The sequence below is a fragment of the Colletotrichum truncatum genome (genome assembly GCF_014235925.2).
Source record: "Colletotrichum truncatum strain CMES1059 chromosome Unknown Contig_0002, whole genome shotgun sequence".
Lineage (NCBI taxonomy): Eukaryota > Fungi > Ascomycota > Sordariomycetes > Glomerellales > Glomerellaceae > Colletotrichum > Colletotrichum truncatum.
Window position 1 is genome coordinate 650,666 of NW_027222399.1, and position 24,260 is coordinate 674,925.

The 24,260-nt window shown below is 48.2% G+C and overlaps 7 protein-coding genes across 7 annotated transcripts; 4 read left to right on the forward strand and 3 right to left on the reverse strand.

Moving 5' to 3' along the window:
* Positions 1-3,054: 3,054 nt before the first annotated feature.
* On the forward strand, positions 3,055-4,697 carry CTRU02_203141 (pectin lyase; the record flags this gene model as incomplete). Its single annotated transcript, XM_036727222.2, has 5 exons — positions 3,055-3,387; positions 3,731-3,874; positions 3,922-4,183; positions 4,243-4,322; positions 4,377-4,697. 5 exons carry the CDS (start codon positions 3,055-3,057, stop codon positions 4,695-4,697), a joined length of 1,140 nt encoding a protein of 379 aa, XP_036581016.2.
* A 1,816-nt stretch (positions 4,698-6,513) lies between these two features.
* Positions 6,514-9,476, reverse strand: CTRU02_203142 (JmjC domain-containing histone demethylation protein 3D; the record flags this gene model as incomplete). Its single annotated transcript, XM_036727223.1, has 3 exons — positions 6,514-7,374; positions 7,416-9,290; positions 9,363-9,476. 3 exons carry the CDS (start codon positions 9,474-9,476, stop codon positions 6,514-6,516), a joined length of 2,850 nt encoding a protein of 949 aa, XP_036581017.1.
* A 1,024-nt stretch (positions 9,477-10,500) lies between these two features.
* Positions 10,501-10,995, reverse strand: CTRU02_203143 (uncharacterized protein; the record flags this gene model as incomplete). Its single annotated transcript, XM_036727224.1, has 1 exon — positions 10,501-10,995. The coding sequence occupies one exon, from the start codon at positions 10,993-10,995 to the stop codon at positions 10,501-10,503; it is 495 nt and encodes a 164-aa protein (XP_036581018.1).
* Positions 10,996-13,245: 2,250 nt separating this feature from the next.
* On the forward strand, positions 13,246-16,527 carry CTRU02_203144 (uncharacterized protein; the record flags this gene model as incomplete). The annotated part of the gene is made up of 3 exons (XM_070204150.1): positions 13,246-14,565; positions 14,617-15,255; positions 15,325-16,527. The coding sequence occupies 3 exons, from the start codon at positions 13,246-13,248 to the stop codon at positions 16,525-16,527; spliced, it is 3,162 nt and encodes a 1,053-aa protein (XP_070061913.1).
* Positions 16,528-17,979: 1,452 nt separating this feature from the next.
* Positions 17,980-20,471, reverse strand: CTRU02_203145 (uncharacterized protein; the record flags this gene model as incomplete). The annotated part of the gene is made up of 4 exons (XM_036727226.1): positions 17,980-18,192; positions 18,273-19,603; positions 19,665-20,149; positions 20,212-20,471. 4 exons carry the CDS (start codon positions 20,469-20,471, stop codon positions 17,980-17,982), a joined length of 2,289 nt encoding a protein of 762 aa, XP_036581020.1.
* Positions 20,472-22,034: 1,563 nt separating this feature from the next.
* CTRU02_203146 (uncharacterized protein) lies at positions 22,035-22,715 on the forward strand (the record flags this gene model as incomplete). Its single annotated transcript, XM_036727227.1, has 1 exon — positions 22,035-22,715. The coding sequence occupies one exon, from the start codon at positions 22,035-22,037 to the stop codon at positions 22,713-22,715; it is 681 nt and encodes a 226-aa protein (XP_036581021.1).
* Positions 22,716-23,380: 665 nt separating this feature from the next.
* Positions 23,381-23,807, forward strand: CTRU02_203147 (uncharacterized protein; the record flags this gene model as incomplete). The annotated part of the gene is made up of 3 exons (XM_036727228.2): positions 23,381-23,401; positions 23,454-23,540; positions 23,598-23,807. 3 exons carry the CDS (start codon positions 23,381-23,383, stop codon positions 23,805-23,807), a joined length of 318 nt encoding a protein of 105 aa, XP_036581022.2.
* Between the last annotated feature and the right edge of the window lie 453 nt (positions 23,808-24,260).

The window sequence follows — 24,260 nt, forward strand, 5'->3', positions numbered from 1 at the left end:
GAGAAACCATTGAGAAATTTGAGGATGCGTATGAATTTTGCAAGATTTCTTGTCTAATTGAGGCTATCATGGTATTTGGAGATCATTACGCTTGGCGTTGCAGATGTGACATAGCGACAGATTCTCATTGGAGGAACAGCAGTTTACCGTATTTGAACATGATTCAAGACCGCAATATAGCAACAGCCACACTTCCTATATGGTCATTATTTTAGGTTTTGACAAGTTGTCCAGTCGGGTGGCCCCGACAAACCCTCGGCTTACGTTTCACTGATATTTTTCGTATTGGACAGCTGACTGAAATATTGTATCACAACGTACCGTACCTCCACAACCCGCGTTGTCATAGAAAATAAGACTCACTTCAGACAGGGTTTGTCCATGGCAATTTCTTCCGGAAGGGTTGGTGTAGTCTTAGTGGCCCTGCTAATATGGTCACGTTGTGGTATATTCTTGATCTAGGTACCTTGCTTGACAATCCCAGCCTTGGTAGTAGTTGAAATACCCTGAAAGCGATTTGGGACTCCCGTGCGTGTTTATCGTTAAACTGTAAAAGATCGTCGGCATTTCGGACTTTAAAACCTCCGGACAAAAGGAAAGCTACCACGACGTCAACTATGCATACCGTGATATTATTTTCTCAATTGTTGAGCCTCTTCACTGTGCCCCTCTCGTATTGACATGGATTTTAAAAGTGTCATCTTGCGGGCAGAAAAACGCGCAGTCGTTGTCATCCTCGTGAACCCCATCGGCAATCTTTCGGCAATGTATGGAAGGACTTTTGACAGTCGTCGGAGGGCTCCCGCCTCGTCTAAAGCTTCACAATGACTGGCGCGTTTAAATTTTTGCATTCTAGAACCACCGCGCTCTTCCCGCCGAAATGTGTTGACTATCAACTAGGATGTCAGCAATAGTTGAGCAGGGTGACAAAGGATAGGCCCCTGGGGAAGTATAAAATGATAATCGTATGAGCTGAGGGTTCGGCGCCGTCGCGATTGTGGGGGATTTGCTTCTGCTCCAACTAAAGGGCTCGATAGGGCCAACTGGGGGGTGCTCTAGCCAAATGGGCAATATAAAATATATGAAATGCAACCCAGAGTTGCATTCGCCGAGGCCTGACAAAGCCGTATTTTATGGAACTGCGATTCCGTCAGCGGAAGGTCATCTGTCGATCTCAGTCTCACACAACGCTCTCTGGCCTTGATTTTTGGAGCTCTCATTCGCTTCTATCCGTCCATCTGACCGCCACTGGGCATGAAGGTCGGCACGGTGAGCCGAAATTCAAATTTCGCTGATCAAAGGGAACATACCGAGAATAATGGGTAAAGGGGCTGTATTCCCACAAGAGGTTCCATTCCACCGGCATCGACGATCCTTTGAAGAATTGCCAGGCGCCACTCTACTCAACTTGCATGACTTTTCCTGTGGCTTGCACTTCTCCTAGGACCTCGCCATGTGGCTCCTAATTGGGTCGCTGGAACGGAGTGAGCTTGAGGCTCAATTTATCCCTTGGCATGCATACCCTGACATGACGCTCGGGTAATTTGTCTATACGTGGTTTACCCTTGAAGGCGTGTGAAGTAAATCGCATTCTAAATGTCAGCACGCTCCAATTCTTCCTCACACCGCCTAATCAATTTAAGCAAGCCGACACCAAATGCCATCAAAACACGAAACAAGTCAGGGGAACAACGCGGGTAAGCAAAAGGAAAATAAAAAAAAAAGAATAAAAAAAAGTCCGTAATTTCTTTTACTTTTCCTTCCTCACCCCTATCCGCAAACCATGTCCTTGGCAAATTGTAAAATAGGGTCCGCGGAAGACGCAAGCACTCGTCAAAGAAAGGGAAAGCTTGAGCTTGGGCCAGAGTTAACACTGGGTCTTTTTTGTTGTCGTGTGCAAATATGGAGTGAGTTCGGCGGTTTATGCTTAACAGATCTTATTCATCATCAAGACGACATATTGGACCACGGAAAACGACCGAAACTAGAAGTATATTGGCTCCTTTCTAGGCCCACGTTTTTCCGCGTATTTTCTGGCCCCCAACCCCTTTGCCACAAATGCCCGCGGAGGTCAGCACTAAATGCGCAGAGGACGTAGACCCGGGAAATTCGAACCGTTTCATCGGAACGACTGCTGGGGCCAGCTAAGGCGCACTACTGCGACTTTACTTTTACCCATCAGGTTTACCTCGCCTGTTTCCCCATCTTGAGTGGCGGGAATACCTACGAAAAGAGACAATGGAACGGGGTTGACGGTGTTCCATAGGGCAAGTTGGCATGCGCTAGGCGCGAACTGCCGCTCATGGCATCGCCATGGCATCTTTGTGACAAGCACCAAGACAACATGGGCTCCCCCCCCATCCACCAAGAGCCCGCATCCCTGGTTATACCCCTTGACACGACACGTGCCCTATCAGCGGAGCAGTCTAATAGGCGCGTGAAAGCTCCAATTGCTCCAATTGATGGAAGTTGCCAACGAACTTTGGTACGATGCTCGATAAGGAATATGCAGCCGGTGCTATCAGGAACAACCCTGGAGCCTACAAGCTAGGGGGTGAGTGGTAGATGAAGGGGTCATGGAGCACATCACGGCCCCACGCAGGGTGGGGTCTCACCCATACCATTTGCCTGCGAGCAAGTCGGTTACGGCACGCATGCCATGGATTTTCTTCGGAAAGTAGTGTGGGCAAGCTTTGTGTTGCTGCTCGGCCGAAAACTGGTTAGGATTTTAGGGCGCTTTAAGGTGGTGCTGTGAGATGAGGCTGTCGTCAGTTCGCCAGACCTTGCCAGTGGGGGGGAAAGATGTTCCCGGTACGTTCAAGGGGAAGAGGGGAGGGAGTAAAGGATTGGGAGAAGTGTAGAAAGCCGGGGTGCCGAGAAATAGACGCCAAAACATATATATCATCGGCCTCGTCCAGCTCTCGAGAAAACTTGGAAGATCCTTTCTTTCTTCAGCAGCTTTCGCTCTTTACAGTCACTCTTTTTCACCAAACCAACTCTACATTCATTCTTTTTTTGTATCTACACTTCTGTTCGTTCCGAAAGCTATCAAACATGCGTACTGCTATCCTCTCTGCGGCACTGGCTGCCCTCCTCCCCCTCGCCTCGGCCGCCGATGCCGTCAAGGGCGCCGCCGAAGGCTTCGCCAAGGGTGTCACTGGTGGTGGTAGCGCCAAGGCCGTCTACCCTTCCACCACTGCCGAGCTCACCAACTACCTCAAGGACAGCTCTGCCCGTGTCATTGTCCTGACCAAGACCTTCGACTTCACTGGTACCGAGGGCGTTGCCTCCGAGACTGGCTGCGCTCCTTGGGGAACTGGCTCCAAGTGCCAGACCGCCATCAACAAGAACAACTGGTGCACCAACTACCAGCCCAACGCCCCCAAGGTGAGTTCATCTTGGAATAATCATAAAGAACACTCTCTTTGGTTTCGATAATCCAGCTGTAAAAGCTGGTGACCTGTTGGGGAAGGAGCGCTGGGGCGCTGCCGGGTTACAGCCGGCAAGAAGGAGCGGAGCTGCGAGCCGACCGGCATCGCGTCTCAACGTCGATCCCGGGCTCAAGTCCACAATGACACTGGGATTCCTACGTACTGGCTTTCAAAAACGATCTTGCTGTTTCGAATTACCAGTTGTAATCTCTGGTTTTCGTTGCCCAGCACTTCCCCTATTGGCAACTGTTGTCACCGCCCATCACGAGTTTCACGCATACTAACATCTCTCTCCCTAGGTCAACGTCAAGTACGACAAGGCTGGCCTTAACCCTCTCATTGTTGGCTCCAACAAGTCAATCATCGGCCGTGGTTCTGCAGGAAAAATTGTTGGTAAGGGTCTCCGCATTACTAACAATGCGAAGAACATCATCATTCAGAACGTAAGCAGAAGCAATCCGATGTGACTTTCGTATATTAATCATGTCAGATCCACATCACCAACCTTAACCCTCAATACGTTTGGGGTGGTGATGCTATCACCCTTGACGGATCCGACCTTGTCTGGATTGACCACGTCAAGACTTCCCTCATCGGTCGCCAGCACATTGTTCTTGGCAACGGTGCTTCTAACCGCGTGACCATCTCCAACAATGAGATCGACGGCTCCACCTCCTGGTCTGCCACTTGCGACAACCACCACTACTGGGGCCTGTACTTCACCGGCAGCAACGACATGGTTACCTTCAAGGGTAAGAAAAACCTCGGAACTCCTCCTCCTTGGTGAGCCTCAAAACTGACATGATCAAAGGCAACTACGTTCACCACACCAGCGGTCGTGCCCCTAAGATCGGGGGCAACTCCTTGGTCCATATTGTTAACAACTACTGGGTACGTACCTCCGGTTGAAGCATTGGCGGAGACGCGGCGCTAACACATCACCAGTACGACAACACCGGCCACGCGATGGAGGCTGACACCGGCGCCAAGGTCGTCCTCGAGGGCAACGTTTTCCAGAATGTGAAGGCAAGCATGCAGGCTGGCCTCGCCGGCAAGGTCTTCTCTAGCCCTGACGCCAACACCAACAAGGCTTGCTCTTCCGGCCTCGGCCACGCTTGCCAGCTTAACGCCTACGGCAGCTCCGGCTCCCTCACCGGCTCCGACAGCAGCATCCTCTCCAGCTTCTCTGGCAAGAACATTGCCTCTGCTGGCACTGCCAACGATGCCAAGGCTGCTGCTACCAACGCCGGCTTCGGCAAGATCTAAGCTTCGGCTGAGAGTCTTTATCTCTTATGGATCAACCCTGCTTAGCAGGTCTGTGACGAGATAGACGTTGTAATAGTGGAGGAAGGAGAGTTAAGTCTGAGGCACACCAGAGCCAATGACAGATTCATGTACATAACTTACTTTATCGTCTACGACGTAAATACAATGCTTGATGCATCAACAAAGCCCTTGCCTTGTACCAACTCGCTCTGCCTTCGACAAACAACACTATTGTGGAACAGTGTCACATAATGTCTACAAAGGATTCAATAATAAAGCATACTTAGCAAAGGACATTGGTTATTAATTCTGTGCTGTATTGACTTTGTTGGTAGCAGTTGGAGGGAAGGCCAAGACTGGGCGGGAATGACACACGAGAACAAGCCATTCGAGTTTGAGTGGGGCTTCTTCCGATTCACAGATTTTGGTCAAACCTGACCTCCTTCCCAGTCCCGAATCCCCCGGTTTCACACCACTTCTTGTGATCGCTGCTCGGTTTGGAAACAATCCCTGTTTAATTCAACTCTAATCCTCACCATACAAAATGGAAACATAGAGAATCTTCGCTCTATCTCTCTTGCCAGATCCTTAAGTAATTTGACTGTCCACCCCACCACAAGAAATTATATGCTACCGGGTACTACTGGGACTAGTACCCTGATAAAAGTCCTTTTGAACTTCCTGTAAAATCATTCGCTGCCCACCGAATAGGTTGCGAGGCTTGGTTCATGTCCCGCTTGCAATACGACTTTCGAGAATGTAAATCTTCTAAATATGGGTGCTTGGGTTATCGTATAAACGAGTGCGATCCGATGGTGATTGGAAATTCCACGGCCGTACGCCTGGAAACCTTATTTCTATTTCTTTTGGAGAAAGCCTAGCAGCACGCCAAAGGTCTTCAAACCTAGCGTCCACCATCTCTCCTGAGATCCCGAGAAGGATACAAGCTCTGCGCGGGCGAAGGCGAGCCCAAAACGACTTACGCTTAGCCTCAGTTCTCGGGGGTCTTGGTTTGGTCTGATTGGGAATTGGTCGCGCGCAAAACTCGAATTTGTCGGTGCCGTCCATCGTGAATGAGTATGTATCCTTGAGAAGGTTTCGATAGCCGGAATCACTCGGCGGAGGAGTCTGAGATGGCACATCTTCCTTGCGCATGTCCTCTTTCCTAGCTATTAGTGATTAAGGGATGAATATTCAGAGACAGAAGAAATCCCACGGAGAGAAGAGAGACAAGAGACTTCGGACGCTGAAGTGATATGTAGGTGGGAAACTTTAGCAACTATCGGAGCCCCCACCCACAGCCCCACGAACCGGTGGCCCAGCGAAGCCCAGCATGACCAGCGTAGCCCATCAAAGTCAGCGTCTCTATACAAAACTCTCCATACTGGTTACGATTTTGATGATGATTTAAGCTATTACAAGGGGATTTCGCCCAGTTGGAGCCCCCCTCCAGCGGCTCCCGTTGCTCGAGTACCACCACAACAGCTACAATCACTACAAAGGCAATTAAATGCAAATGAAGTATATTTAACTAGCAGCTACTCTGCGAAGAAGAAAGATTCTTGGTTAAGTCAATTCGCGAAAGATTTTGCAGTCATCATGATAAAAAGAAAATGCGTCGAAGGGTTGCGTCTGTTTCATTGTCAAGTCGGAACCCCGTCTTCCGCTCCAGCGTTTCGCGCTTCAGCAGACGCTCCAGATCAGTTCGCCCTCTAACAGACCACAACCCTCGATCAGCAAAGCCTCTCCCACTTCGTATTTCATGCTAAAATCGAGTATCCAGGGGGAACAATCCCGCCTTCTTTGAAATAGTCTCTTAGACTCTGATGGTGTTTTTGTCTAGTACGAAAATCTCATTCTCGTATATATCGCGATCGGCTACCAGGATTGCTCGGGCAATACCTGAAACGTCACGAATCGCAACGCGCAAGTTTGGTTCAGGCAGATTGTGCCCGGTAGTTCTGAGCAAAATCTTCATGTAAATGTGAGCCATATCGACAGCCACAGCTAGGTCGGGTGTCAGCGGTATGAATGGTTGGTCCGTCTCCCATATGCTGGCGGTTGCGGCACATTGCTGTATCACCTTCCCTGGTATCATCGCGACGCACTCCCCTTGTCTTATCGACAGGGAACCCTGGCCTGGTTGGGGGTGGATGGCTCGTAGTTGTATCGGTGGGTTCTGGTCGGCCTTGATGCAAATCCTCATTGCAACATGCGGCCGCTGCGAGAGGTTTTGATAACACTGACAAGATCCGTGTGCCTTGCATGAAAAGCAAGGTATATATGCTGGGACCGTTTGCTGTCTGAAGATAGTCTCTTGATGTTGCTCCCATGTAACTGTCAAGGGAGTAAGAGCATGCAGAATCTCCGCGGGGCTTAATTCGTGTGCGGATATCGCAAGGGACGGGTTGTCGAGCACCATGCGGTCGTACTCAAAGACTGCATCATTGCCGTTTTGCACTATTTTTGCAAAGCTTGATCCAAAGTCTCGCAATATCGAGGACTTTTCGGGGCAAGATGAGATGTAGTCGTTGATCTCCTGGGCCGTTTTACAACCCATTTCCGTATCGGTGGTTTTCAGACATGGCAAAAACCCAGAGTCCGTTCCACTAACTCTAGACAAAACGTTTCCACGCCATAAGAACTTTGTTGCCGCTCTGCGCTTCCTTTCACGGTCCTTTTTTGAAAGAAAATCAACTCTGGGAATATCTTGGTCACAATCGCATTCTTTTCTTCCTTTGACCGGCGTAACCGGTAAGACTCCTCTTGGGGGCTGGTGCGGACATGCATTATGATCATTCCGAGCCGGCGTAGATAAGTTATCAGACTCCTTTGGTCTTGCATGAGAAGTATCCTTTCTGTCAAGCTTTGGATGTATTCTATGTTGGTCGACTGGGTGTTTGTAAGGAAACGCCATGGTAGAGGATCGCTGCACAATCCTCGCCACGTCTTCAGGATTCCAAGGCATCTCTTGCCGCCGCCCCCATTCAATATTTCCTGCGCAATCTCACCAGAAGTGCTGTCTGTTTTTTGAAGCTTGCAAGGCGACTGCTCGAGCTCCGATCCTCTTGATCTTTTCTTTGTGCCATTCTGCTTTGCCTTCTCTGGATTGATATCGACAATCTGGGGCTTGTGGGTGGTGTTTTGTGAGGCTCTAGTCGCCTTGTCGCTCAAGTCGCCTGTTCCGGACCTGGAATTGTCAGACGCATGACAATATAGCTGCAGAATTTCGATACGTTCTTCTGATGGTCGGGTTTCTTCACCTATCTCCTTCATATTATCCCGTTCATCCTGTCCTGAGTTCGGCAAAGTCCGGATGTGAGACTGGTTGATAGTTCTCTGCATAGAACATGAGTCCGAGCAGAACTCATATCCCTGAAGACCAATATCGTTTAGTTTCTCCCATGCCAGATTCACAGCTTCAGCGAGATTTGCACCCAAGTTGACAACTTGATGGTACGTGTTGGGCATCGTAAAGATGAGCTGACCAGGAGCGCAGTGGACTATGTCGTATTCAACTTCCCACCGATCTAGTGTATCTGGCTGGATAATCATATTCAAGTGTCTCACGAACTGAGAGCAGATCGAGGTTGGTTGATTCCAAGTAGCGCAGCTTGCAGATATCTGCCCTTCCAAGCGTTTGGTTGAACTAGGTTTGACGATCAACCACACCTTAGCAGAGCCCCAGCGGACGAAGTTAGCCGATGGCACAAGCAGATCCTCTACATGCATTCCAGTGCATGTCTGTCCTCCTTCCGAATAGTACAAGTAGGATTCTGTAACTCCAGGAAAGTTGCCTTCGCCTCTGAAAACGTCGCGGAGGTGCTTCCCACATTCGAGATATGGAGACTGTGAGCCGAAAAAAGCTTGTATGTCTCCGATGAGATATTCCTTCGGGGTTTGAACACCACCTGCAAGAGAACGGAAGACATGCTGCCAAATATCGCAGTTTTCTGAGGACGACTCTTCGTTGGGCTTCAATTCAATTGTTCTGCCGTGCTTAGTGGGCTGCTGTTTCTCGAACTCGATGTGTTGACTACCGTCAGGTCGAATAGCCGATAAGGCGGACTTGTAACATTGGACAACATGGCTACTCCCCCGAGTCGAAATCTTGAGAGTGATGCTGTCGAGAAGTCTGTAATCGCTAACAGTTACTAATCCGAAGCCGCTTTCTTGGACACTTTGCATCCTTGAGAACTCTCCAAGAGTCACTGCCGTAGCTGGGCCCAAATCCCCTAGCTCACAAGTCAGTCTTTTGTTGATGGGCGCTCCTGGTTTCTGGTTGGTAATATTGGCATTTCGTTTCCCGCTGCTAGAAGTGTCTTCAGTGACTTGTTCGGGAACATCTTGCGACGTTGTCGATTGTTCTGAGTCATGAGTCTGATTGGTAGTGACGCTGCCCGGTCCAGTTGACTCTAGTGAGCTGACTGTACCTTGTCTTGATAATAAGTCACTCATAAGGGCTGGTTCATCGGTCGAATTTTGTAGCTCCCCACTCTCGTCAGAGTGAGGAAAACCTCTGACCCTCTTCTTACAAGTATCCAGTCTGATTTGAACAATCTCTTGAATAGTCTCGAGAAACCACCACTGTTGCTATTTGGATAACCGTAAGTAAGTAGTTAACTGGGATAAATCCAGGGTAATCTCATCGCTTTGGGAAGGTACCTCGTCTGACATATCATCTATTGCTGCTAATATGCGGTCCCAGAGCGCCCATACGTCGTCTGCTGAGTTTGGACTTGGCGTTCGGTTGCCTTCCTCCAGGCCAGGGGAATTCATATTCGGCGATGTCATATTAAAATGAACGCAATGGTCAAGACTGTCGTGGCTGTTGCATGTCGCGTTGGCGAGGACAGATGGTGACTGCTTGGCGGGTATGTGACGGTAGTCTTTCTGTTAAACTTTTGTCTCTCTTTAGAAAAAGAAGAGGGATACTGTGTCATTTGTTTGTTATTCGTATCGTGGATGCGCAGTATTTGGTGTCACTTCGAGTGAAGTTGACGGTACTTTTCAAAGACAGGGGGTGGTCGATTAAAATTTGGATAAGGTGAGAATCTGTGGTTGCCTTCTGACCTGGGTCGTGACGCGCTGCTGGGGGCGGGTGCAAAGGTTTGTAGGGAAGGAGTGTCAGATGGGCTAGCTTTCTCTCCTAGACGTGTTTTGGCAAGGGGAAAGTGACAATGTCGCCGTCAATGACTTCGCAACATCACTCTTTCATGGAGGTCGCCAATCCGCTGTGGTTTACCCAGAATTGTTTCACACATAAAACTTTTGTGAAGCGATTCGAATATGACATAGAAGCTTTCTCTCTTGAAATTTGTCGAAGATAATACCATTAGAAATACCAGTCGAAAACCATGGCTTCCTGTTTTTGCCGTAGACCAGCATCACCATGAAGCAAATCAAAGATGGCACACGCCAACCGCACCCTTTCAGATAGTCTCGCCAAGAATTTGAGCAACTCCCAGAAATGAGCAAGAATCAGCCTCCAGTCCTAACCCCATGAATATTGATCCAACTGCTGCATTCTTCTAATTAGTGGTTCACTCGAATTGTGCAAGATACCTACTGTGAACAGCCAGTTGAATTAATCATCCTCTGGTGGTGATTTACTAATTTTCGGTGCAAATGTCACGCTAATAAGTTGTGGTTTCCTTGATGTATCATATCCCTCATTCTCGATGGAGGCCAATGAACCCATACAAACCTAAGCAAATAGTAATGGTTTATAATGCGTTCCGCCTTCCGCACTTCAACTTGTATGTTCCATACCTGCAAATGACTGCTCAATCAAAAGTAAACATTATACGTAGTACCAGTCATTATTCTCGGACAACTTTGCGCTTTTTGATAACAGGGCCTTCCGTATCATCATCGTCAAAGTCAAACGGGTAACGCCCATAGTCTGACATTGACGCGCTCTTTGTTTTCGAAGCCCTGGGAGACATGCGTCTGGTAACCTCGCGGAATTCTTTCTGGACTCGAGAGTTAGACTTAGTCTTTCGTAAACGGATATTGCCATAGGCCTTTTTCTGCTTTTTAAGACCGAATCGTTGTCCAGGGTGTGTTCAGATTTTGAGTCCTGACGAGATGCGATGCCTTGCAAAGAGTTCGGGGCCTCAATGCCGATGTCTTTGACATGCCGCTGCCTATTCTTGCCTGCTTCGGTGTTTACCCGTACTGAAGGGGGTGCCAGCAAGATTTCGCCATGCTTGACTCTACCCCCCCCTCTTCCTAGCGAGCCAAAGCTTGTTCGATTTTTGACTGGGGACTCGCTTGAACCTCGGTTGGCTCTCATCGGTGGCCTCTATCTTGCGTGTAGCGTTGGCTTTGCTTTCTAGGGTCCTCTCTCGTAAGGTGCCCGAGATTTGAGGATCTTGCTGAGTTTGGGCCTACGTAGTCATCTTCCACCCCTCTGAGTATTGATATGGTTGCTGTGGTGGCTATTTGAAAGACCAATTAACTGCAGCTGTTGTCTGGGTCTCATCTTGTGGATCTTGTGAAGATGGACACGTCAACTGCGAGACAATTAGAACCAACATAGCAGTTTCTTGGGAGAAAAGAAATAGACATATTTAGCGAATAGTCTTCTGATAACTGAAATTAAAATAGCGTGCGAACGACTGCTGGTAGGTCCTAATGATGTCGTAGTTGAGAGGAAGAAAGACACGAGTCACATGGCATGTTGCAAGAAAGAGGGTTCTGTAAAAGCCCGACAGAGATGGAACATGGTGACTAATAGACGTAGGAAACCTGGTGTTTATTAATCAGCCTCAACAGTCATACCACTACCTACAGCAAACCTCTTTGACCCGGAGCGTTTGCTCCTACACAGACCGTTGTTTTTTACAATAGCAAAAAATCTGTTTATGGATTGGGTTTAAATTAATACAGCTCTTCAAATAATATTAAGCAGATAGAACACAAAAGAGACCAACATAGGTGATGGAAGAATTATTGTTGCTCACATGTCAGACCCGCGTTTCATTGAAGAGCTCACTCAAGCCAGACCAGATATTAAGTATCGACATACCACTTTTGACCTTCAGCTTATCAGTGTCAGTTTGTTAGAGACAGCTAAAGATCAAGCATCGCGTTGTTGTCCCAGGGACAAATTGATCTGGAATTGCTTTCGAACAGAGCGTGTGAGGGTCGGGGTTGGCTTGAAGACAACAACTATCCCAAGCCCCCCCTATGGACAACTGCATCAAAAACTAGCGCCATTCGACCTACAGAGCAGCGAAAAAGGAAGAGAAGACTAAGTTTCAGGCCAGTCGACTTCCAACTTCAAAATCACCTCACCCCTAATGCCTATTCTGGGTCTTGGGCGCCCCAGTTCAGTCCATTTTCACTCGCCGATTCCGCCTCCATTTTGCTACATGAAATCTTTTCTGACTTGGGCACAGAATTTTAGCTGCATCAAGGCGCCTTAATCTATTTCAAGACAAAGAAACTCTAACCCATGTTTTCCTTGGTGTTGTATCTGATCTCGTGGTACCGCAACAATATGCAGCAAAGTATCCTTCAAATCCACAGCCAACAATCAATCCACACAGCGGAATAGTTCAAAAACATCGTAAGCGCTGGGATATAAAATGTGTATTGGTAATTTGGAACTGTGACAACAAAAGTGGAACCACAACTGCTTTGCAGCAATTGCACCTCATCTATCATGACAGTAGCTCTTAAGGTTTCTCAGGGATTGACTACTGTCTCATGCCAGGCAGGCTAATCTTTCGGGGAGTACTGTTTCCAGCCCATTCTACTGTCTTCTTAACTCTGCCAGGCTTGCCTATCTTTTCCGCTGAGCTACTCTCCTCCTTCACTTGCTCCTGTCTCATTCATCACTCCTTCCCTCGCTACTAATTTTCACTTTTATTTTGTGCGCGCAAAATACAAAACTCACTCACTGAGAATCAAAATTACTTCCTCGAGTAATTAGTGCCGTCTTATCAACAACAGAACTTCATCTTGTCCATACAAACCGACTCTTTCCACCACTCACCACTTCAGCTTCTCCCGCTTTTGACCCTCCAACATATTGCACTTCACACCTAGTCATCACGATCCTCCCCTTCACATCAAAGGCCTCAACTTTCGCTTTGCTCTTTTCACCATCACGAATTCCACACCTTGTCTCGACATTCTAGGCACTAGTCGCTTGGCCATCATGGCTAAACCTTTACCTAGTCAGCCTATTTGGGCCGACCCCTCTGTTGCTAAGAAATTCGTATCTGAACCATTTACGTCAATTACGCCAAACCTAGAGTCTGCTAAGGTATGTTGCCTCTTAGAGGCCGGTGGCCAGATAGTCGGGTACAGCGACTTCGCCCTCACGAGAGCAGGCTCTGTCATAGAAGATGTGGTTATGACACAAATGACTGTGGTAAGAAGGGGCATTTTCCCTTCGTGCATTAGGCTACGACATATCTTCCAGGAGACGGGCAGAAGAAGAGTTTGCAGCCTGGTCGAGATACCCCTTTCGGCGCTTGTTTCCGCTCCTCGAGTAGAGGATGTTCAGGCCAACGATCCGCAACAGCTTATACGTATGCAAAAGTCTGCAGACGATATCAAGATACGCGAATCCATACGACTTGTGCTCAAGATTCAAATCGAAAAGAGTTGGATTCGCTCGGTGTCTCAACCTCGATATAAAAAGACGAAAGAGATGACTGAGGCATGGTTCAGTAACCTGAATCGACTACATGGTCAGGTCGAAATCGCCATTACTATTGCATCTGAGCAGATGTTGTTTACAACTTTTCTACAAGACATTGAGCGAGAATTTGAGATCGCTATTCGATCCCCAAGAGAGCCATGGGCCGCGGCGGAAGCCTTTTTCCAAGACCCTTTGAAGCCCAACCAGCTTGGCTGGCAGACATTGGACTTGGAGAACCCAAAGCCGAAATTTCAGAATCCGGCAATGGTGGCATTCCATGAACCCCTCTCTCGCATGTTAACCTTGCAAATGAGCTCATACGAAGAACTTGGCTTTGAGCTGGCTGCTGCTTATGAACTCGAAAAGTATCATTTCCAAAGTGTTCTGATACCAGACACTTCTTCGTGCTGGAGTGGAAATGAAAATGAGTTTGGGGTAAAGCCTGACGGTACTTATATGCGCTACCTTGCAGTCATGACATGTATTCCAGAAGAACAACGATCTCTTCTGCCTGAGATCGGTACGCCTTTCAAAGTTACACTCAAGGTCGATTCGCCAACTCAACGTCTGCCTACTGTCAATGAGGATGATTCAGAAGGGGATCTTCGTTCGGCGTGCCAATATCTTATCGAAAAGGCCAGAGATTTTCAAATCCAGTGTGACACTGAGACCTCTGGCATTGCGGATACAGAGCAGATCAGCAAGGCTATACTCAAGCGCGATCTCAAAATGATTGGATCGATCGTCGCATGCTACCCCTCCTCACTGCCACAGGATATCACTCAGGTTCCGGAGTATGTAGACTTGTCCGAGGACGGACTCAAAGCCGTCCTTGCCTGTCGACATATCAATTCATTCTTCCCCTTGCAAGAAGATGATGAAGAGTGGACATCGAAACTGATGGCTTGTTTCGCTGGGTCACTGACGATCAAGGCTCCCGCATCGCAAGAGCTTCCTCGGTGGAAGGCAGTCAGGCTTCCAGTGCCTCGAGATGCGTGCACTTCTTCAGTTTACCTGCAGATACATACACCTTGCGAAGAAGACTGGCCACAAGAGTTTTCGTCTCCGCCTATGAAGTTTAACCTTGAACTTCCAATTCTGACCGGCGACTTAAATCAATACGTAACCAATGCCAGTTATGGTCATACCAAGGAGCTGATTATGCATGTCGAGCCCACTACGACTACCACGCGCGAGGAGATGGATGCAGTCCAAGCGATGGCAAGTGCGGAATCGGTCACGATGCGAGCCCCCAGATAGGAGTATGCTGGCAAGTTCGAAACCGATTGCACTGTCAACGCACTCGATCTATTCCCTGAGCTCCAGCGCCTTCGTGTCGATGGCCCATACGAGGCTCTCACCCAAAGTCTTGGCCACCTGCCAGCTGGCATGATGTTGTACACTGGGGGGCCCGGTTCTGGCAAGACGACCTTTGCAATCAAGCTTCTCCGTCAGCTTACATCTAGTCCTGGATTCCGAGCGATATGGTGTGTTCAAAGTAACGAACTGTGCGACGACGCTGCAGAGAAGCTCGCTGCAAATGTGCCTGCGGACCACATTGTCGCTCGCGTCTATCCCATCAAGCGTACAATCGCCGCGATCTCAGGCAGACTCAATGATGTGTCACAGCCGACTGCAACTAAAGAGTCACTCAAGGGAAAGTGCAAAGTCGAGTGTACAGTCATTAAACACATCACGGAAACCCGCAAAGCTATCAACGGCATCAATCCGCTTGCTCGCCGTGACTCGATCGCTGTTATTGCCCTTACAATGGCACACAAGAATCGTGAGAAGTTTCGAGAGTTTTGGGCTTTGCGTGAGAAACATAACCTGAGTCAAGGTGATTGGCAAGAGTTGCAAACACAGTCGTTCCGTCTCCTCTCCTGGGTTCTGACGAAGGTCAGCTTCTTGGTCGGAACACCAGTTGCTCTCGCCCAAATCGGACGCAATACTCAACTAGTTTGAGAGGATGTTGGCAAATGGGAGCCGAGAGTCGTCGTTGTTGACGAGGTTGGAAAGATGCCAGAGTCACAGTTCTGGATTTTTCCAACCTTTTTCGCGCCTGATCTCATCTTGGCGTTTGGTGATACACATCAACTCAAGCCTACCTCCAAGAGCTTCGACAACCACGGAAAGGGAGAAAAAGAGACAGAGTGGTCATCATTGTTTGGACACCAGCGGAAGATGTCTATTTTGAGGCGTGCAGAGAAAGCCGGTGCGACGATCTCCCATATCAAGGTCAACAACCGAAATCTCGGCCACATCGGCGATTGGGCTAAGATGAATGTGTACGAGAGTGAAATGATTCTCAAACGCTTCTATGATCCTCTAGTTGAAATTTTTCGCCGCGATATCGGCCGAATTATTCGCTGTGAGTATGCGACTATGAATAGCTTCATCGTGGACATCCCCGAAGGTAAGGAGCAGCCATGTGGAACAAGCTACACAAACTCGGCCAATCGGAACTACGTTAAATGGCTCATAAACAAGTTGTTTGCCACTGGCTTCCCGTCAGTTTTCGACGTCACAAAGCAAGGCACAGTCATGGTTATCACGGATTATACCTCCCAGCTGTCTAGGTACCAAAGTGACTGGGCCCGTCTCGCGCTGGATGATAACATAAGGAAAAGAGTTACTTTCCGCACAGTTGACTCTTCGATGAGTGCAGAAGCTGATATTGTGATTCGCGACATCGTCAGGACTGAATCGCTTGGTTTCACTACCGACCTTGCTCGGATGAATGTGGCAACAACACGGGCGCGTGGTGCAATGATTACCATCCTGAGCACCAAGAATTGGACTCGTGCTTGGTCAAGCAAAGGCAAAGGAAAGGTCACCTATCCACCCAGTTCCAACAACATGGTCAGCTACTTCAATGGTCATGTTGACCGCCGCGCTGTTGTTGATTATGGATTTGGCGGCCAGATTGGCTGGAAGAGCATTTGCGTCTACTGTGGCAGACCAAACCACTTCAAAGAGGAGTGCGACGACACCGCATGTAGGTGTGCTCGATGCGGTGGACTTCATCACCAACTCTTCTGCAATGTGCCTATGACCATATCTACCGAGTACGATGCCGCTGGCAGAGGTCTCACTTCTATTGCACCTAATGCTACACCCTCTGCCCCGCCTGGTCGATCCAACCCACCGCCGGAGACCAGCCGCTCTTGACAAAATGTGGTGGAAAGTTCTCTTCCAATTAATGACGCTGACGAAGAGAATTTGGCAGTTTTGCAGCGGTTCAGCACCTTCACCGAGCTCGTAGCATACTGCAAAACCTTGAATCTGAGCACAAGTTTCTCAAGATTGACCTTGGGAAGATTACGCCGACATTTTAAGTCCAGCTCAGGAGGTCATCGGCACCGAGGAGGATCATGGTAATAACGAAGTTGACGAAGAATCCGGTGACGCAAACTCAGAAGTTACGAGTGAACAAGCGGCAGGGGATGCGGTCAATTGGTAGATATGGATCTGGAGGTAATCGCCGTTCTTTTTTTGTTGTGTTTCTTTTGGGGCTCGGTAATTCGTCTGCATACACGGTCACTTTGCAGTCTGACGTGGATGTAATTAGTTACTCTCGGGCCGGTTTTACCGTTTTCCCTTGGCCCTTAAGCAGAATTGCTGAGAGTTAGATAGCAATGCATTGACTTCATGAGACCTGCTTCTTTGTTGCGATCATGCTTTAGATGCCCACACCTGAAATATGCTTGATGTCATGTCACTTGGTGATATCCCAGGCTATAAGCTTCGTTTAAGGAAGGGCTGCAAGTGGAAAACACGAAAATCGATAGCTTGTGAGTGTAAAATAGCATGTTAAAATCTCGAATGGGACGCGGCAAGGATTTTTATATAAGTGTAACCCACTCTTAAGTGCCGCAAGGGTAAGTTGCTAGAAACAGGGAGAGGAGTTGATGATGGGTTGAAAATATTGTTGAGAAGTTCTTGCTAGGGATCTATTGCTCTTCGCGGTGAAAGTCCGTCTGGCACTGAGCGACTTAGGCCGAATCGTCCAAACCAATTTTCCCCACCCAATCTTCTCATCAGGCGCAACCTATAATTTTATAGCATGCTTTGACTTAGCACCAAATAATCGCGCCAGAAAATCTGATTCAGCAACAATCAACCCTCTCGGAGCAACAGACATTATACCGGAAATTAATTGCTGATCTGCTGGCAGGGGCTCAAGAAGAAGAGAGGTGGACGATACCCTGCCAAAGAACCGGCCTCCTCGCAGGGACCAGCACCTGGGACTAGTGTGGGACTAGGATCACCCTGGGTGGATGGTAATCGGACGACTTGCTCGGGAGCTGAATGAAGCTCTGTTTGACGAATGGCCCTAAGTTGACGACGCAGAAGAGGCAAAACAAATTGCTGTCTTCAACCAGCCAATAGCGAAAATTATTGTCACAAGAGACTCGGATGCTAACGTATGTTCAAGTGGAAAACTTTAGCGAAACTACTGGGGCACCTGCTCTAAGATCTAACCTGCCCTGTAAATTAGATCTTAGAGCGGCAGAACCCTACTGTTTACTAGCTGGCCGTAACAGGGATAACAACCTAAGTTGTGAGAAATGTTTGTTTTCGTTTTTACCCATAAACTATCTAGTGTCCTTGAGGCTCCCCTCAAAAGTCAGACGCAGCGTTTGCATTCCGCTCCACATGCATACCGTTGGGCAGGTTATCTTTGACTGCATCCTGGATCACCTCACCGCCAGTCCTCATAGCCTGAATGATGCCAGCCGCAGGCATAGGAACGCCGACCTTGTGTAATATGTCTGTTTGCTCCGCAATGGCGTCGATGCGGCTCTGAAGGCCGTCCGAGATTTCCTGCTGTTTCTATCGTAAGGAAGAGGTTATTGTTAGTGGTGTTCAGTAATATAGAAACTCTCTTAGTCTGAAAAGACACATGGGCTCACCTGAGCAACAAGTTCATTTATAGCCTTTTGCGCAGCATCTGTGAAGTTATTGAGCTGATCGCGCTTGGGAGCGATCTCTTCAGCAGTCTTTGTGACCTTGCTTAGTTCCGTGAGAAGGTCAAGGCCCGGGTTAACGTATTTGGCGTGCACAGTGGTATACATCTGGCAGATCATCTGTAGAAGATCAAAGTACGCCTTGATCTGCAGGGTTGAGATATAGATGGTCTCGATGTCGAGATTGTTGAGCTTCAGCATACCCCTCTGAGAAGCCTCCTGGCCGATAGCTGTGGCATCAGTGTCGAAGTTCTTCACCTTGGTGTCAATGATAACCTTGACCATGGTAGAAAGAGCATTGAAGAAGGTAGTAAGCTTGCTGATCTGCACTTTGAGCTCAACCAGAATGGCGATGCATTCAATCAAGATCTCCTTGACGCGCTCAAGGGCTGCACCAGCAATTTCGATGCCCTGGAGTTTAGTTTGAATGCCAGTCAGCCTCTTCTGAACCTCCGCGGCAGCTTCGACAGCCTTAGTGTAGTTGGCCTGGGCGGTCTCAAGGGCCCTTTGATTGAGGGCAAGCCTTTCGGTGGCAGTGCTCAGGGCGGCAGTGACGGCACTATTGTCCTTCTTATCCACTGAGATATTGTTCATCTTCGGCGCGTTCGAGGAGGAGCCAGGAAACGACTTTGCTGTCGCCTCAAGCTTGGTGACAGTGAGCTTGGCCTGGGTAATGGCATCTTGCCACTTTTTGATGGAGGCTGGATCAGTCTTTGCGGAGCTAAGCTTTTGCTGATTGGCAACCTCCTTCTTGACAGCCTCAACGATAGCAATACTGGAGTCAAAGGCAGCGGCAAGCTCAGTGCTAGGTGTACTAGTACCCAGCTTTGCAGACTTCTGTTGCATCTTGAGATTGCTGAGGAGCCAAGTAAGGCCCTCGGTGCCGGGTCCCTTAGACGCCTGGTCCTTGAACTTTGACCAGTCGGGGGTATTGCCTTCACCAGCAGTAAGGTATGTCAAGAGCGTAGTCATGAAAGGAGCAAGAAGAGGGGCGGCGACATATGCAGGATCAGTCTCAGGAGTTGCGTCGTTGAACTGAAGGGTTGCGCCGCCAGGCTGAGCGCCTTGCTGGCCTCCGAGAAGAACTTGGGCCATGAGTGGTGCACCGGGAGCGTTGAGCGCACCCTGGCGACCAACTTGAGTGAGCCCGTTTACAACTCCATTGACTGCAGACATGGGATTCGCAGCATTAACAATGGCAGGTAGTGCCTGGGCAATAAGTGCGGGTCCTGCCGAAGTAATAGCAGTCAAAGCACCCATAGCGCAGGTCTCCCAAGCTGCGAAAAGACTTTGTTAGCATTTTATTGCATTGTAATGGGCGAGAACAAGTCAAATTACCAGACGGGACAGCGTCGTTGGCGGCCTTAAATGCCTCTTCCTGCTTGGCGAGCGACTTTTTCATCTCTTCAGCGGCATTGTCGGCCTTCTCGAGTTCCTTGTTTGTGTAGCTTGCCTCGATCTCAGCCTGTAACTTGGCGGACAGATTGTCTTGTGACTCCTGCTCAGTGGTACCATGTTTCTGAACAGACGCCTGGTGGAACTCGGAAACAGCTAGCAGCCAGGTATCAAAGGCCTTTTCGGTGTCCTGGGCGTAGGTGAGACAATTGTTAGACATCCTTCGCAACTTTCCAAGCTCGTTCGTCAAGTTGCGTTGAGTGTCTGGAAGGCCTTGGATAGCCTCAACAGTACGAGAGACGGTCTGTATGAGCTCAGAAGACGTGCCAGCAATAGCTGACATGTTGCTTCCTGCGACGCGAAATGCCTTGTCACCCTCCGAGGCAACGCATACCAGACAGGCCCTGAGGGTTGGGCTTTTGGCAACACTAGAGATCTTTAAGTCGCTATTCCTACAGGACGCCTGGAGAACTGATGAAGGGGAACAAACCGCAAATACTTGAATCCTCCAGCTGGGAGAGCGTCAGCCAAGCTGATAGCTGCGGCTTCGGGTGAAGCCGCGGCAACATGGCAAGCACCAACCAACGTAATGGCAGTCGGAGCTGCGGAAAGAAGCTCGTTCCAGTTGTATTGAAACAGCAGGGACTCCTTGACCTCTTGAACAAACTGGGCTCCTGCTTTGCCACCATGAGTCTTCTTCAAGACGGCCTGTTGAGCGGCTTCAACCTTGGCAAGATCATCAGCAGACATGGTGATAACTATGGAACGAAGAAATCAATTTCTGGAGAAAGGGATGATAATTGTATGTTAAAGCCGGTCGTATTGGGGTCGTGGTGGTTTTTAAAACTTATTGAGAGTGAATATGATGGGAAAAATTGTCCTCTTTATACTTAACCAGTCTAACATTTCCTGCTTTATGAGCTCCAATTGTACAGACCAATCATGCTCAACTAAACTTCTGATTCAAGCAGACCCCTAGGACACTACGGAGAATCCAGACCTTCGGAACTTGCGGTCCAGATTTCGGCTGCTTCCCTGTATCTTAGGCTCTCTGTATAAGCGCCAGGCTTCCAGGTTCAACATCCTCCGCAGATTCTCACTATGAATGCGGAACCATGGGGTCTGTCTTTCATGTGAGCGTTTCTATCAAGTACGCGATTAAAGAAGCAGCAGAAAGTATCTCCTTAGCTAACGTAAACAGGGATAAGATAATTGACATCAGGTCTAATGAGTATATGTCGAGTGATAAACATGCGAGTTTGTGTTGAGGCATGTTAGAATGCCTGCACGTTAAGGTGTCGAGGCACTGCTTGAGGCGGGGGTTGATATCTCGAAACAAAAAGGGTTGTTTAGTGATCCTAAGCTAAGAAGCTATAAACAGCATAGATTGCAAGGACTACTTCGGAAATTATTGGGAAACACATGGCTGGAGTGAGCGAACTCCGGAAGACATGATCTACCTACTACAGGCTGGGCTGGTCTCAGCAAATCCCATAGCCAGCCAGCCAGCCACATGGGCTCTATTAATTGGGATACTAGTTAAAGGGGCCGAGTTCTTGTACGCAGTCATGTTCATTGGATGGGTAGGGCGTGAACGTTCAGGTGTTAGAAGAGGGGCAAGATGTGGTTCGCAAGGCTTGCAAATCATGTCATTGAATGTGAAACACGATAATACACTTAGCTCAACCAAGAAATTGACCCCGGCAAGCAGCACGCCACACATTGTTCGCATCAGGTAGAATGGCTCTAATTAAATTGATATAACATTCACTAACTTAGGTCTGCGTTACGGTCGGCTCCTCAGCAGTACGGAGTCACCGAAACCAGCAGCCAGGTGTCCGACGGTTCAGTGTGGCTGGCTGGTTGGAAGCAATACCAAAGAATGTTAATGTGTCAGCCGATTGCAAGAGTTGTAAAGGTGAATAGTCTGTACTGAAAAATCTATTGATTAGCCTGACGTTTCCAACCCCTGACACGAAAGTTAGTACTGTAAGCGAAGCCGCTTACCTCTTCCTGCTATACAAGCAAAAGGTGCCCTACTACATTTTCATCTTCCTCTCACAGACATCGAAGTCAGTGCTCAAACAACGGTTGCTATTCAAATAGTCCGTTGGGCTGACATCTTTTAAAAAAAAAAAAAAGATTCAATTCTCTCCCAAAGGTGCCGCTTCAAACCATTGTGCCTTCCGCCCTTTTCAAGTTCCAGTACCCCTGTCAAGATAATCAAGTATACCTATACCGATCTCGTAAGTCCCTTATTGCCTTACGATTCTAGTGTTCTTACTTGAAAAGAAATAACTGGTTATAGACAAGATGAATTACAGTGCAAGCTCCGATATTGCAGACAAATATAAAAGCCTAGCTCGTGGCTCCAACGTCATTCGGCCCAGTGCCGAATTCGACCAACAGGAATTCATTAACAAAAATCGAAAATATGCCGAGTCTCTGTCGGACAAGTTGGACAAGCCTTTGCTCAAGGATTACTATATAGGAAAGGCAGCTGACGGAGGGCTCTGCTCGGCTGCGGTATTGCAACGGCTTAGCACCGGCTCCATCCCACCTGCCACCGAAGACATGGTTACGGTACTGTCTAGAGTCCAAGGCTCCGCTGAGGTCGACAACGAGCGTGATTTCTTGACTTGGTGCAGTAACCTATCAACTTTTTTCAAGAAGCTCAAGTATGTCAAAAACAGCAAGGGCTTAGATCTCAACAATACCCAAACTTTCATCAATTATCTGCTTGACAACTCAGGCAAGATTAATACGAAGTACAAGCTTTTCCTAATCCTTGTTTTTAAGGATGGCACCTCCCATGCGATTGGCCTAAACCTCGGAACTAATCGCTTCTTCGATCCTAATTCTGGCATTTGGGATATTGAAGCTACCAAAGATGATGTCAAAAACATTGTCTATGCAATTTTTGGCTTAGAGCAGATTCGAAATCATCATGGGAATGTCGTCGATGTTAGGGCTATTACTTACGTTGACTATTAATCTAATCTCTGATTGGAAAAGGTTGTCTTGTAGAATATTGATCCCTAGGTATGATTCAGATCAATTTCTAATGGAAAGTAGGATCTCACCACACACAACGGATCACTGCTTTAAGCTAGTTTCCTTCCTCCTATAATACTGAACACGATGTTCTGGGACCAAACATTGCATAATTAAAACCACAATTCGTATAATCCTGACTGTTAGTGCAGGCAAAACCAGCACAGAACGCGCAGAATAGTGATGTTTTTTTGTGTATTGAGGTGGAGAACTAACTAGTTACCTAACTACCTAGTGGGCTGCGGAGGCTGGAAAAGCCGAGGGTATGGTCAAGGCGACCATTGGGGGGGGGGGATAACCTGACCAATTACCCACTTATTTAAATGAATTATGGGTCTATCTGACCAATTTCATGATTGGCTGTATTGAGGTGAAGTGGGTCCACCTGACCATGGAATTTTTAATCGGTCAGGTGCACGGACCAGTTACTGATTGCGTCCCACTACTGATTAGGGTGCATACCCCATATTAATATTTAAATCCCTATTCTATTCTGATTCTCTTCCTTTTCCCTCCGTAACCCTTTCAAATCGTATGCGCCCCCCCCCCCCCCCCTGGCGCACCGATTCCTAATTACTTCCGAATCAGTTCAGAAATCCGACATCATGCCTTCATACAAGGATTCTGTAAGTACAATGGAATCGGTTTAGGATCGATTCAGAACTGATTCAGAATCAGGACGATTACAAGACCTACAAAGAAGGTCTTCTCCAGGGCGGCAAGAACCACCGCATGGAGGATCTTCCTCCCTTCGAGTTCAACGAGGTAAGTGATTCAGAAGCGATTCCACAACGATTCAGAAACAGTTCTGAATCGATTCAGGCTGGCGAAGTCAAGCTCGCCCCTGGCGAACTCTACTGCCGCTGGGGTGGTAGATCCAGCAGCATCACGTGCACCAAGGTAATTCAGAATCAGTTCCGGATCAGTTCAGAACCAATTTCGAATCGATTAGACGGAGCGGTTCTCGAGCGAGTCGAACCTCAAGAACCACATCAAGAAGCACAAGCTCGACGGGGTCCCGGCCAAGGTTAAGAGCCGCAAGTCCGGCGCGAACTCCGTCGAGGAGAACGATGATGCAGCTGGTAAGTGATTCTGAACTGATTCTGTACCGATTCTGACTCCATTCTCACTTGTTTCTGGATATTCTATAAATGTAGGTAGAAAGATTACTTTTTGAGCAAGTACATGAACATCCCTGAGGCTATTATGCCCAGAACGGGTTGCCTCTGATGAAACAAGTGTTGGAGGTATTTCTGAATCGGTTTCGAGTTGATCCTGAATCGATTTAGAACTAATTCCAAAGTCGTTCTCATATATCCCTACCTCCTCATTTACTGGTAAGCCAGACTGGGCCTGGGCTGGTAGTTGATAGTAAAGATTTAAGTCTTCTTCAGCTTCTGCATCAAGACTAGTAGGTTCTAATAGAGGACTTATTCCCTCTAGGCGAGGGAAGAGATTTTCAATCGATTGAAGAGCCATTGTAAA